Source organism: Pogona vitticeps, chromosome 2, assembly GCF_051106095.1.
Source record: "Pogona vitticeps strain Pit_001003342236 chromosome 2, PviZW2.1, whole genome shotgun sequence".
NCBI lineage: Eukaryota > Metazoa > Chordata > Lepidosauria > Squamata > Agamidae > Pogona > Pogona vitticeps.
Window position 1 is genome coordinate 87,560,055 of NC_135784.1, and position 13,914 is coordinate 87,573,968.

The following is a 13,914-nucleotide window of genomic DNA, read 5'->3' on the forward strand; positions in this document are numbered from 1 at the left end:
CCCCATGGACCAGAGCACGCCAGGCCCTCCTGTCTTCTACTGCCTCCCGGAGTTGTGTCAGGTTCATGTTGGTTGCTTCGCAGACACTGTCCAGCCATCTCATCCTCGGTCGTCCCCTTCTCCTCTTGCCATCACACCTTCCTAACATCAAGGTTTTTTCCAAGGACTCTTTTCTTCTCATGAGATGGCCAAAGTACTGGAGCCTCAGCTTCAGGATCTGTCCTTCCAGTGAGCATTCAGGGTTGATTTCCTTTAGAACTGATAGGTTTGTTCTCCTTGCAGTCCAGGGGATTCTCAAGAGCCTCCTCCAGCACCACCAGTCTGCTGTGTAGCTTTCCATATTTCCATCTTTAACCTCACATTTACCTGTCATAAGAGATCCTATAAGGAAATATTTCTCTTAGAGATTTTTTTTAAAAAGATGACATGCAAGATATGTACAGTGCAATCAATACAAGCAAGAGCTGATTGTAAGAATGCTTTAATTATTCAGAAGTCCCCTGATTTATGAATGTGGGATATTGTGTTTCTGCAGCCACGATCTTGGTGTAGCCACCAAGAAATGGTCCAATGTGTTGTATGATATTGTGCTCATGTTGCTTACATGAAAAAGGATGCCAACCTTTACCATAACAAAGGTCAGCCTGAATGTTGACACCACCAATGGCACAGTCAAGATGACCTACAGGATGCCTTCTCCTGCTCATACCCATTCACAAAAAGACACTATGCACGGGAAAAATTCCAGAATCTGCTGTTCCTTTTTTCATCAGTTGGCCAGTTCTCACCAAAACACAAAGCAATTGTCAGGGCTTTTCGACGTGCAAATATGTCAAAGTTACAATTTTTTGTTTGTGATGCCTCGTATTTTGGTTGCCTTATGGAATGTTGAATTGTGCTCTTACACAATATATATTGGTGCACTCTTGCAGAGCAGTAGCACACCATCGTAAAGATATTTTATTATAAAGCCATGGTTTGATGGTGAGATTTTCACTGGTGTTCAGCAGATATATGAAACAGCATCAATGCAAAATGTGATTTAAATCATTTTTTTAAAATGGCCTATTTCTTGTTGGTCTAAATTGTTATCTCAATTGTTTTAATTTAAAATCATTCCACATTCTGAAACAACTATGTACAAAAAGCATGGTATCTTTGATATTATTTGAATATGGATTTTGCTATATACACAGCAGGTGCTTGGTGGAAAGTGCTAATAAAAAGAGATTCTGATAGATTCAGAAAGCCCATAGGATCCTGATGGGCTAAGACATCAAAGTTACAATGGCTATATGAGAGACCTCTTTGGACCTCTCTCATAGAAAATTTCAGAAGATAAGTATTGGATAAACATTTACCTCAATTGTCCTACCCCTCAAATCCTTCTCACATCTATCTAAAGTCTGGAATAGCAACTCATTTTTAAAATTGGGTTTATTGGAACAACAGATGTACAACACATTTTCTAGAAAATGAAGGACCAGAATCCTCTCTTTCACTCTTCACCTCTTATGAGATTTTTTTTTTTTTGTCTCCTTGATTGTGGAGAGTTTGTATTTTGTAAGAAATAAGGCACAAGACCCCTATGGGCAACACAACTTTATTTTTAGAGAGTAAAAACCTCACATCTGGTAGGTAGGTGGCACTGCTATGCTTTTTATTGCAGTTCTTTGCTCCTAAATCCCAGATCTGAAAGCTGCCCATTCTTAATCCTTTGTCCTGGAGCAAGAAACACAACCCAGCTGTCCATGGAAAAGCCACTGAGGGAATTTCAAGCAGAAGAAGAGAAAAACATTCCTCGTCTTTCCGCTTCTTCTCTGATCCACATTTATTTCTCCCCATCAGCTAGCTTCCTGTTTTAATCCATATTTATGCTATGGCTTTGTTAGAAGTTCTTACCTATAATATGTAGCTAACCCTTTACTTTTCTATTTTAAAAGAATACATTTATCAGAGCTAGGTAACACTGGTTTTCTTTATGGCTGGTCACTGTTCTTCCTACAACCGTGAAATGTACTGAGTTTCTATTTAAATACACTTTACTCCTTTTATTCCCTAATTTGATCTATACACACAGTATCAACATTTGCAAATTGCATAAAAACATGTACCATCTCTTGTCCTGTCTTTTTGATGCCACAGCTCCTGAGGCTGCATGGTAATTTCGCCCAGTTTGTTTTCCAATGACAAGTTGAGATGGCAAATATTACATTTTTTAAATCTCAGTTCCCAGAATCATGTAATCATAGAATAATTGATTTGGAAGGGGCCCATAAGACCATTCAATCCAACCCCCTACTCAATGGAAGAATCCAAATCAATGCAGATCTGACAGATGGTTTTCCAATTTCCCCTTGCATGTTCACTGTTCAGACTAAGAAAGGTGTACAGTTTAAAAGCAACTTTTCCACTCGCTGTAAGAACTTACCAAATGTCTGTCTCTCTCTCTCTCTCTCTGTGTGTGTGTGTGTGTGTGTGTGTGTGTGAGAAGCAGATTTGTCAGAGTGCTTTAAATGAGTAAAACCTAAGTTTAAACCCCTAGATATTCAACAATGTTTGTCCTACCAAATGAAAGTTGCCAAAGTTGCCACCCTGTTTTTCTACTAGGTTCTTCATCTTTAAAAGCTGTTTTTACTACATTTAACCAGGGCAAATAAGTGAGAGTTTTATTCAGTACATTTTAACGAGAGCGTGTGAACAGCCACAGATTTCCGTATCAATGGGAGGGAAGGAGCTTGACATTTAAACATTTGAATGTTCTAGAAAATAAAACTGAAAAATTTGTTCACATCAGTATTTCCTCTCTTTCCCTTTTAGCAACACATAAATAGTTGTTCTAGTCATCCAAAGACAAGATAACATATTTTTGTGAGAGAGTATGTGAAAACTCCTTCTCTATACAGTGGTGCCTCGCTAGACAGCTACCCCGCATGACAGTTTTTTTGGCTAGACATTGGCTTTTTGCGATCGTTATAGCGATTCGCAAAACAGTGATTCCTATGGGGGAATTTCGCTGGACAATGTTTGGTCCCTGCTTCGCAAACCGATTTTTGCTAGATGACGATTTTGACAGCTCCCTCCGCGCTCGCAAACAGATGTTTTCAGGACCTAAGCTTCGCAAGACAGCGATTTAAACAGCTGATTGGTGGTTCGCAAAGCGGCTTTCCTATGGTCGATCTTCGCTAGACAACGACGATTCTTCCCCATTGGAACACATTAAACAGGTTTCAATGCATTACAATGGGGAAATGCTTTTCGCTAGACAATGATTTCGCTAAACAGCTATTTCAGTGGAACAAATTATCATCGTCTAGCGAGGCACCACTGTTATGGCATATCCTGTCACAATCATAATATCTAGCACCATTTCCTGTTTTCTGGTTCTTTGTTCTGTGGAATGTCTCCATATTAGTTTTAATGTAACTCCTACTTGAGTTCATTTGATCTTTTGTTCATTTGATCTTCTGTAGCAGTTCATTTGATCTTCTGTAGACAAGGGGTCTATTGCCTCCAAGGCTTCTTAGCATTCCAATATATATTAGGGAAAATACAGGGACATACTGGAAATGGATACCTAGTGGCAAACTCCTTCTAAGACAATAATTGAGCTTGTAGACTATAAAATGTACCTGCCCACCCCATCCAGGAACAGGGGCTCATATGGGCATGGTAAGGGCCCGTTTGATCTCTAATTCCTTTGAGACCTGCAGTGGAGCCATGTCCCCTGGACTGAAAATTTTGGAGTATATTTCCAAAAGCCTGAAGAATTACTGTGTCTATTTAGCAGGGAAAGAAAACTGCATTCTGCACATATTGAGAAGACTTTTATTAACAAATTATTTAATTTATAGCATGTAGAATCATTTTAGACTTGCAATTATTCGTACTCCTTCCAGACTTGTTCATCCCATCTGTGGTGCTCGTTTCACAATGAGCTCAAAATATCCATGGAAAAAGTTAGCCTTTGAAAATAGCATTTGTATTGATAGCACCCAAGTTTGCACTTTTTTTTTTACAAAAAAGCGTAGAGACCAAAAAAATACCCCAGTATTGCTCAAACTATTAGTAATTAAGGAGGAGCTCTCCTATAAATGAGCATAGATGGACAATGGCCAGAGTCTTATATCGTACAGCTAATTGACAAGGTGTCAGGGCACCACTGGATCACAGAATTAGACACATGTTAAGACATGTGACTTAGATATATCTCAGCACCTTGCCAACTAGCTGCAATTAGCAGAGGCAGGTTGTGTAAACATTACGTGAACACCAACAGGATTCTGGCCAATGCGATTTCAGATTTTTCAGCACTATCTTTCCTAGATGAATTCATGTTCTCTTGTTCAGTATTGCCTTTGAAGTGAAACACACTGAAAACCAATATTTTAGTCATTAGGAGCCAAACATTGTTTAATCATCAAAGCGAAATTGTATGAAATGTTCAAAGCTCGTTATCAGATGTTTTGGAAATCACAAACTATTCTGAAAATACAAGATGGCTCAATGCTGAATACTGTCAGTAAATGAAATATTTTCAGGGCATAGGCCTAGCCCTTTCCTCTAACAGTGCAATAATGCAGTATCCTCATCATGATGAGAGGAAGCAAAATTAAGTGTCCTTCTTTTTCCCCACTTCCTCCAAATTCCCTCCTCCCACTGAAATTTTTCTGTTCAAAATTCTTGTCATTGGTAGCTTGCCCTATGTGTGGCATGGTATTAACCAATACCACCTATGGGAACTGAACTAGAAGGGAGAAGAAAATGAATGTATATTAAAAATGAATCTTCAGGAACATTTTAGCATAAGCCTGGCAACAAAATGGAGCCCTAGATTGTCTCAGAGTTCTTATATGGGAGACATAGGATTCTACAGTCTCCGGTATGGGCAGTATTTCAGCCTTGGCTTTTCTTCTGATTTCTTCAATGAAACAAGTCCTGACCAATTGACAAGACATTGGATTGAAGATTTTGCTTTCTAAGTGCAGGTGCACAAACATCAAGGAACGTACAGCTATTTATCACCATACAGCTGTGCAGGTATGGGCACATGACACCTCAAAAATATTACAGTAATACCCTGGTCCTTGCATAGCAAGCTCTGTAAGCAAACCACCTTGAGGAGAGGAGATGGTGTGCCTTTCCGGAGAGTAGGAGTTCAGTGGTGTCCCTTTCAGATGCTCCACCTCTCGAGCCATCTTTGAGTCATTCCACTTCTCAGAAAGCAGGTCCTGGCTCAGAAGAAGGCACAATAAAAAGTTTTATGGGGTACAGAGAGCTGCCTTGTCTTCTGTGCATTTGGCAGGGGCTCCTCAAACACTGGGGTCCATGCTTCCCTCTTAGAAGGACCTTGGCCAACCAGACGCTCTGAAAGTAAGACATGATAGTGGGAGAGGAGGCATCATACGCTGCAGTCAGAATCCTAGTAGGAAAACACAAATAGAAGTTGTTCAGTTCTGCTATCAAAACATATTTTTAAATAATTTCCGCGTGTCCTCATGATTAGAATCTTTTTTTAACTTGAATGTAGACAAATCTGTCAGTTTTACATTTGATTCTTTTTTTTAAAGCAACAAAACAAAACTCAGTTTCTTTCCAGAAGCTTAATGCGGACAGTGAATAATTGAATCAATGGCCAAACTCTTATTACCTAGCTATGTACATAGTATAACTTTTCAAGGCAATTTGCCCCAAGTTAACAATCACTATAGACATCATCATCTGCATTCTAAGTTGTATGACTCTGTATGCAGTTGATAATTCTTACAGTTATTTTTAAATGTGGGGCAATTCACCTCTGAAAATTATGCCACTTGTGCTATGCTGGCATATGTAGGGAAGAAAATTCAGGCCAATGTCACCAGCTATGCTGGCAGGGCAATTCTGGGAGTTTTAGTTCAACAAACACCTTTACAAAGCTCTACATTTGCCCTGGGATGACAGAAGAGACAAAAGGACATTCTAGTTTCTACTAGAAGGGGAAAAGGAAGGGGACGATAGAGGATGAGATGATTGGACAGTGTCATCGAAGCCACCAAAATGAATTTGACCCAACTCTGGGAGGCTGTGGAAGACAGGAGGGCCTGGCGTGCTCTGCTCTGTGGGGTCACAAAGAGTCGGACATGACTAAATGACTAAACAACAACAAGTTTCTACTACTACATGTGTGTTCTGTGCTGTCAAGTCAGAACCAATTTATAGCAACCCTAGTAGAGTTTTCAAGGTAAGAGAGATATTTAAGGAATGGTTCCACTCCCCTAGTGAGTCTCCATGGCTGAGTGGGGATTCAAACTTTGTTCACCAGAGTTCTAGTCCATCTCTCTATCCACTACACCACAATGGAAATCAGACAGAGGAAAAAGATTTCTGGGTAATTAAAAAAAATCCTGTGTGGTGAGGCAACTTGAAGATCACTGATCAAAAGTAATGTGTATGTATATTTGCTTTCTATACATATTATGTATTTGTAGCTATAAGGATCTCTAAATAATACAGATTGTATTCTATAAATACTTATTTATATTTATTGATCTCTCTCTCTCTCTCCTTACCTACCTAGGGAAACAAAATTCAAGAACATTTCTGCAAGCTGTCCTGTCACAGAGAGGCTGCTGTTGAACAGATATCTTTATTTGTGAATTAGAAGTACATTTTTGCCCATGCTTTCATTATTTAAAATGATCAGATGAGTAGGCCTTAATTATGGCCCCCATCTAGACCGAGCAGTCACTATTCCAGGATCAAGAAAGCACCCTGCTGCCTTGATCTCATGTGAAGTCAACAGAGTCAAAAGTACAACAATCAAGGCAGAAGAGAAAGCAAACATAGTGACCCAATAACTACTCCAGCAGTATTCCTGGTGATCACCTACAAGATACCAATGCCCCACATTACCAGTTCAGGGAGCGCAGAGGTAAGCATAGTTTACTCCCCCCCCCCCATCTTTTCCTCACTGATGTGCTCCACAATCAAGCTGCTGGGGAAAATCCAACAGTAACTATGCCAGAAGCTACATCCAGACCATTGGCTAGGAGGCAACAAATGATGCCTGCTGCCACAACCTCGAGAGCAGCCATTTACAACCTATTTTTGGCCATGGCCATATAATATGAAAGAAATATAGGCCAAATCAGGATTGTGTAAGTTGCATAACAAACCTTATAAGGTGGTGTATGGAGAATTGTTTCTAGTCTGTGGCTCCCTTTAAATGTGTCAGGGCCCCCCAGGGGCCATATGGCTCCCATAGAAAATGGCTGCTCTAGAGGTTCCCTCAGAAAGGAATTGGCAATGTTCCCTTTGTCAGAGAAGGTGTTTCTCCAAACACAGGCTTGGAGGAAAAGAAGGCTGGCCATTCCAGTTATAGTTGCCAGTCCATTCCAAATTAGAGGGGTTGGGAGATGTGTGTGTAGAGATCTCTGTGGCTCAGGTGTCTGTGTATGGATGTGTAAGTATGTGAGTGTGTGCAAACCCAGAAGCTATCCTATGTTACCTAGAAAGTCTGAGCTGAGAATAGATAGCATCATGGCGCGCCCTTATCTTTTAAAATAATGCCCAAAGGGTTCTTTTGAAGAACAATCTGATAGTCAGACTAATCATGAAGAATATGGCTTTAAAAGGTCAAATCATGTCACTCTGCTTTATAGCTTGCCTCTCTCCAAGCCAGCCCGGTAAATGAACAGGGGTGATGGGAGGTCTAGAGAGTGCTTCAGGAAAGCTGATAGTGTTTAATTGTATGTTTTGGCTCTGTTACAGTTGAGCTGCTATTCTTTTTTTGGTGCCTTCAGTGCTTTTGAGAGAGGATTGTAAAGACTTCCTAAACTACAGAGTCTACACATGTTTCATTCTCATTACATGATACAAGCATTCTGAAACTGGTGTGCCTGCACTATTTACTTCACAAAAGGAATAAAATCACTTCTTTGTCCAGTCTCGAAATTCATGAAGAAGATCGCTTTAATTGTGGCTTAAAAATTACAAGACAGCTAATAAGGTGGAATCTAAAACTCACTGCCTATGAAAAGCAGAAACAATCAAGAGCCTTGTGGCATTCTGTTAAGGAATAACCAGTTTCATTTGCTGCAAATTTTCATTTTTGGGCTGCAGTTTACATCTTCAGAGACAGGTATAAGAGGACTAAACCAAGGGCGCAGTTTCTCTAGCAATACTAACTGGAGTTGAATTGGTTTTAAAGGTAAAGGTTCCCCTTGATATTTAGTCCAGTCGTGTCTGACTCTAGAGCGCGGAGTTCATCCCCATCTCCAAGCCGTAGAGCCAGCGTTTGTCCGTAGACAGTTTCTGTGGTCACGTGGCCAGCGCAACTAGACACGGAATGCCATTACCTTCCCACCAAGGTGTTACCTATTTATCTACTTGCATTTACATGCTTTCAAACTGCTAGGTTGGCAGGAGCTGGGACAAGTGATGGGAGCTCACTCTGTCGCATGGCTTCGATCTTACGACCACAAGTCTTCTGACCTTGCAGCACAGAGTCTTCTGTGGTTTAACCTGCAGCACCACCACATCCACTGAATTGGTTTTAGACTTTCTTCTTTTTTTGTTGAAGCTCTGCTGGTATTTGTGGATTTCAATGGCTTCCCTATGTAGTCTAACATAATGATTGTTGGTGTTGTCCAGTACTTCTTTGTTTTGAAATAGGATTTCATGTCCAGCTTGTTTCAGTGTATGTTCAGTTACTGCTGATTTTTCCAGTTGTTTTAGTCTGCAGTGTCTCTCATGTTCTTTGATTCTGGTGTGGATGCTTTGTTTTGTGGTCCCAATATATACCTGGCCACAACTGCAAGGTATCCGGTATACTCTTGCACTGGTGAGGGGATCCCCTTTCTCCTTTGCTGACCATAACATTCTGTTGTATTTTTGTGGTGGGCCTGAATACTGTTTGTAAGTTGCGTTTTTTTCAAAAGTTTCCCCATGAAGTCCGTGACCCCTTTGATATATGGCAGAAATAATTTATTTGTGGGTGGCTGTTTTTCTTGTTCAGTTTGCTGTTGTTTTCTTGGTTTGATGGCTCTTCTGATTTCATTCTTGGAATAGCTATTCGCCTGTAGGGCCCAATTCAGATGTTTGAGTTTGGTGCTGAGAAACTGAGCTTCACAGTTCTGATTCACATGGTCTACCAGTGCTTTGATTATGCCTCTTTGGCCCAATGTGGGTTGGAATTTTTGTGTAGGTACCAGTCTGTGTGGATGGGTTTTCTGTAGACCTTGTGTCCCAATAGGAGGTCAGATTTGTGTGTGACCATGACATCTAAGAAAGGGAGTTGGCCCTCTATTTCTTTTTCCACTGTGAATTGTATATTTGGGTGGATGGTTTAGAAATTCTTTTGTGAAATGTTCCATGAGGAGCCCCCTCAGCCCAGTTATAGCAAATGTCTACATGGAACATTCCGAAAAACAGTCCCTGGCTTCGGCACTCTTTGCGCCCACAGTCTGGTTCTGATACGTGGATGACACCTTTGCAATTTGGAGCCGCAGTGAAGAAAAACATCCAGAACATGGCCAAACAGCCCAAAAAAGCTACAACAACCATCGAATCCCAGCCATAAAAGCCTTCGAGAATACATTAAAATATAAAAGTTGGTTTTTAAGGTGCCACATGTTTTTGTCTTGCCTTGTTTTGTTTCTTTGGATTTTGCCTGATATGCCTGCACAGAGTAACATAGCCACCTCTTCTAAAACTACAAGGTCAGAAGTTTCATTGTCTCTTTGAAGGGAACAAGAGCCAAACAAGCTGATTTGTGGTGTGCTTGGCAGAATATTGTTGTCTCCCTTGTTCAGCTTAAAACACAGTGGATAATTGTCTCTCCAGAGTTTTTGGTCTGCAAGTCCCATCAGCATTAACCACCATAGCCAATGGATAGACAATTGGCGTTATAGTCCAACAATATCGGGCAGGCCATTGATTCCTAATCCCTGTTTTAAAAGAAGTGGGCATTGTTGTTCACATCTGATTGACACAAATGTAACGACGAATGTAAAATGTTTTATAGTGCTTAATTTCAGCCCAGGTCAGGTTTGATCAAAGCCTCAAGGCTGTGGATGGAAGCACTGGGGCAGCCACCTTATGACTCAGAGAGCACTGCTGAAAAAAAGAAGCTAACCAAGTTGGGAAAAGGCATGGCTGCATTAAGTCTGATCTACTTATACAAATGCCACCCTCCCTTTTAGCCAGTATCTTGAGCATCATTTCAAATTTTTTTAGTAGCCTCCTATGTTACCATCTTTATGAAGCAATGAACCTAATGGAGGAGCTCAGATTATTTTTTGATGTGTTTTCCTTTGCAAAGAATGACTATCAATTGAAAGACTTCTTTTTAATTCTTAAGTTAATCACTTTTCTATGATACATTACTTTTATTTCATGGTAAGCTACTTCGAAATGCCAGGCAGAAATGCATTTCCCTTCAAGATGCATCTCATAGCTGCAAGGCTTATGGGGCTTTTTTTGGTGTGTGGTGGGTAAGTACATGGTTTGGAGCCTTGCTACCTGACAGAGTGCCTCTCCCCGAGTGGCATTCTGTTCCACCCACACCTCTCAGTCTTTGATATTGTGGATGGCCACCCCAAGCGAGGCCTGGAAATCTACAACTAGGAACCAGGCCTTCTCAGTGGTGGCTGCCTCGCTGTGGAACTCTTTACCAGTGGAGGTGTGTTAAGCCCCCATCCTCCTCGGCTTTAGAAAGCAAATTAAAGCATGGCTTTTTACTTTGAAAACTTTATCCATGTTCAAGTTATTTAACTGCTTAGTTATTGGCGACCTTAGGTCTATTGTCTAATTAATATTGCTGTTGCCACCATCTTGTACATAAGTTGATGTTTTTTAGATATAGTAGGGTTTAGCGTGATTCCACCCCCCCCCCTTTTTTGCTATTTTTAATTTATGTTTACTCATGTTTATTTCTGTTATAAGTTTGCCACTAGATAGGCAGGGTGTAAATTTATTAAATAAATAAATAAAATAGTGAGCTATTTTATAACTCAAAGTGGCTAAAATGTATACAATTATGAAAATACACACAAACATACTTTAGACGTGTGGGAACATGTGGGTGTTGGTAGAATGCATAAATAAATGCATACATTATGAAAAATGTGTTAGAATTATGTACAAATTTCAATATGGGATGAGAAACTAAAGCAGTGGTTCTTAATGTGGGCGATAATGCCCCCCAGGGGGCGATTTCATTTTTCAGGGGGGCAGTAGAACGAAAAGGGGCGGTGTGGGGGCGCTGGAGCAGAAGGAGGGCAGTAGGGGGCGCTGGAGCAAGCTAAACCTGTGAAGATGGCTGCAGCCTTTTTACAGTGTACATGAATATATATTTTCCTCCAATTTTAATTTAGTTTCAGACTTTTTGTCTTGAAATTTTTAGTTCCTGCATTGCGGTTTGTTTTTATGCCCTTTTTATATTTCTTTTTGCATCTTAAAATTCGCTTACAACTAAATCATTAAATGTTACTTTTTGGGAGCATTTCATTTTCTTGGAATTAAATTTTGTTTTCAGTGGTCATTGGATTTAAGTGTCATAAATAAATAAATAAATAAATAAATAAATAAATAAATAAATAAATAAATAAATAAATAAGATATCATCGCCGTGGGGAGGGGGGCGATCATAACTTCTTCAATGGCTCAAGGGGGCGTTTCTTTCAAAAAGGTTAAGAACCACTGAACTAAAGCATTATAATTTGATGGAAAACAGGGATGAGAAGAAAATGCAGATAGATTTTGGGAAAACACAGTGCAATTGAGACAGATATTTTCAAATATCTCTCTCTAGGACAGTGAACTACCATTTTATATTCAGTCTTCCTCACCATTTGTTTTCTGTTCTATATTAGGCATGGGCTGCATGCTAACATGAACTAAGGTGCTAGGCAGACCTGGTTCTGTTAATGCTATTCCCCCTGCCTTTCTTGTCAAAGGGAATGGACAAAATGATGTGAAGCAGAGTGTGTCAGTGATCTTCATTCCAGGTCAAGTGACACAGAAAGCCCTCCAGCGGAGAGGGCAATCTGTTGCCAGACGTGACCTGAACTCCTGAGAAATTCTCACCCGGTTATTTCGGCAAAAGTTAATGGTCTGTCTGGATAAAAGATCTGAGCAGACCACAGGGATGAGGATGTCAGTGACATCCCCTCACCCTCTGTTACTTGCTCATCAAGCAGCTTTGTCATGAGGGGAAGGAGTGCTTCACCCTTCACTCTTTCTGCCCCTCATCTTTATTCAAAAGGCACCCGTGAGGCTGCTTTTAAGCCTCTGCAGTGATGAATGCCCTCAAGGGTCAGTGGCTGTCACATCAAAAGCCCCAGGGAGTGGGGCAAGTAACACTTCCGGGGGGGGGAGCACCCTCATTTCAAGCCTGAAGAGGTGGGTTGATCTTGCCTCCTCTGCCAGCTTGTTTCGAGCATGGCCAGGGTGTCAAGCCATCCACAGTGGCTGCTGACAAGCAATACAGAGAGCAGTCTCACGCCTCCATCCCCCACTGGGCAGAAACATTTGTTTGCATGTGAACTTGAGCAAGGTTATTATAGGTGCTGTGTACTGGAGCCAGCCCGACAATGATACTGGGCTTTTGGTTAGCCAGGGTGACCTCTGCCTTTCTTTTCCTTTTTAATCACCGTGACACTGTCCACAAAGTGGAGGCAGAACAGAAAGAGCAAGTTATCAAGAAGGAGGGGTTGTGGGATGGTATGCAAAGGTGATGCTGACCTTACTTTTCTAGGCCCTGCCCACATTATTCAAACCTACAGTAAACAATAATTTGATTAAAGTCTGAACTTCTGGCTTCCCATGTGATGACTCATCATTATTATGGATTTCAAAGAAGCCGCAGGACAGACAACAGTGGAATGCCTTCCACTACTCCAGTTCCTCCTTGTTTAAAATGGGAGCCATCAGTATTATTTTCAACTGTTGGAAGGGCTGAAAACCCTAGGAGTGTTGTGAGCTATGGATTATTTAGAAAAGGCAACTACTGAAATGCAGCCACCAGCGGGTGGGCTATTTAAAAACCAAACAGCACACTCACAAGGACTGGCAGCAGAACTCTCACAGCATTTTCTCAATACCTCAGGGCAGTAACATATCTTAACCTGTTTTTAGTTTATCAATATTCATAGAATCTAATAATTGAGTTGGAAGCTGCCCATAAGACCACAGAATCCAACCCTCTACTCAGTGTAGGAATCCAAATCAAAACAAATCTCACAGAACAAATCAGCCTATCATTGAAGCGCTCACCACTTCCTGAGGTAATTTGGTTCCATTGTCATACAGTTAAGAAGCTTTTCCTGATATTCAGGCTAAATCTGCCTTCCTGGATCTTGAGTCCATTATTACATATCCTCCAGTCTGGGATATTTGAGAAAAGATCCTGCCCCTCTCTGTATGACTACCTTTCAAGTATTCATTCAGATGGAAGGATTGGTATAGCAATTTGTTCTCTGTCATATAACAAGGAAATAGTCACCATGGGGGAACTGAACTTTTCTGGGGAAATATCTTGGTTCCTTCTGAAAGGAAGGAACTGTTTCTTCTGAAAAAGAAATTAATGGAACCCATTTGGGAAACAAGACATGTACTATGATGTGACTTTACAGCCTATTCCAGCATCTTACCAGGCAGAATATTCCTCAGAGATGAATTGTAATTTAGTTTTAGAACAACAGAGACTATTATTCATCAGTATGATGATGTAGAATACTGTCTATAACTCTTTTCACAGACTTTGTTCCAGACTAACTCCTCCTAAATGCTAGCTCCTAAGTTTCCCCAGAAATATCTTTGGCTTCATACCCATCCTAAAAATTCCCTCTTGAGAAGCAGAATTGCAACTATCTCTTACTCTGCTCTGATTTATGCAGGAAACAATAAATCATAATTATGAAACTCATTATG

General features: G+C 40.6%; 1 protein-coding gene across 2 annotated transcripts in view; it reads right to left on the reverse strand.

The window, feature by feature from the left end:
• Nucleotides 1–3,814: 3,814 nt before the first annotated feature.
• HRH2 (histamine receptor H2) overlaps nt 3,815–13,914 on the reverse strand; it is a 44,372-nt gene continuing 34,272 nt past the window's right edge. For both annotated transcript variants that reach the window (XM_020791206.3, XM_072989972.2), the window contains one exon: nt 3,815–5,422. In XM_020791206.3, coding sequence (XP_020646865.3) covers nt 5,218–5,422 — 205 coding nt within the window. In that variant the 3' untranslated portion in view covers nt 3,815–5,217. The remainder of the gene's footprint in view (nt 5,423–13,914) is intronic.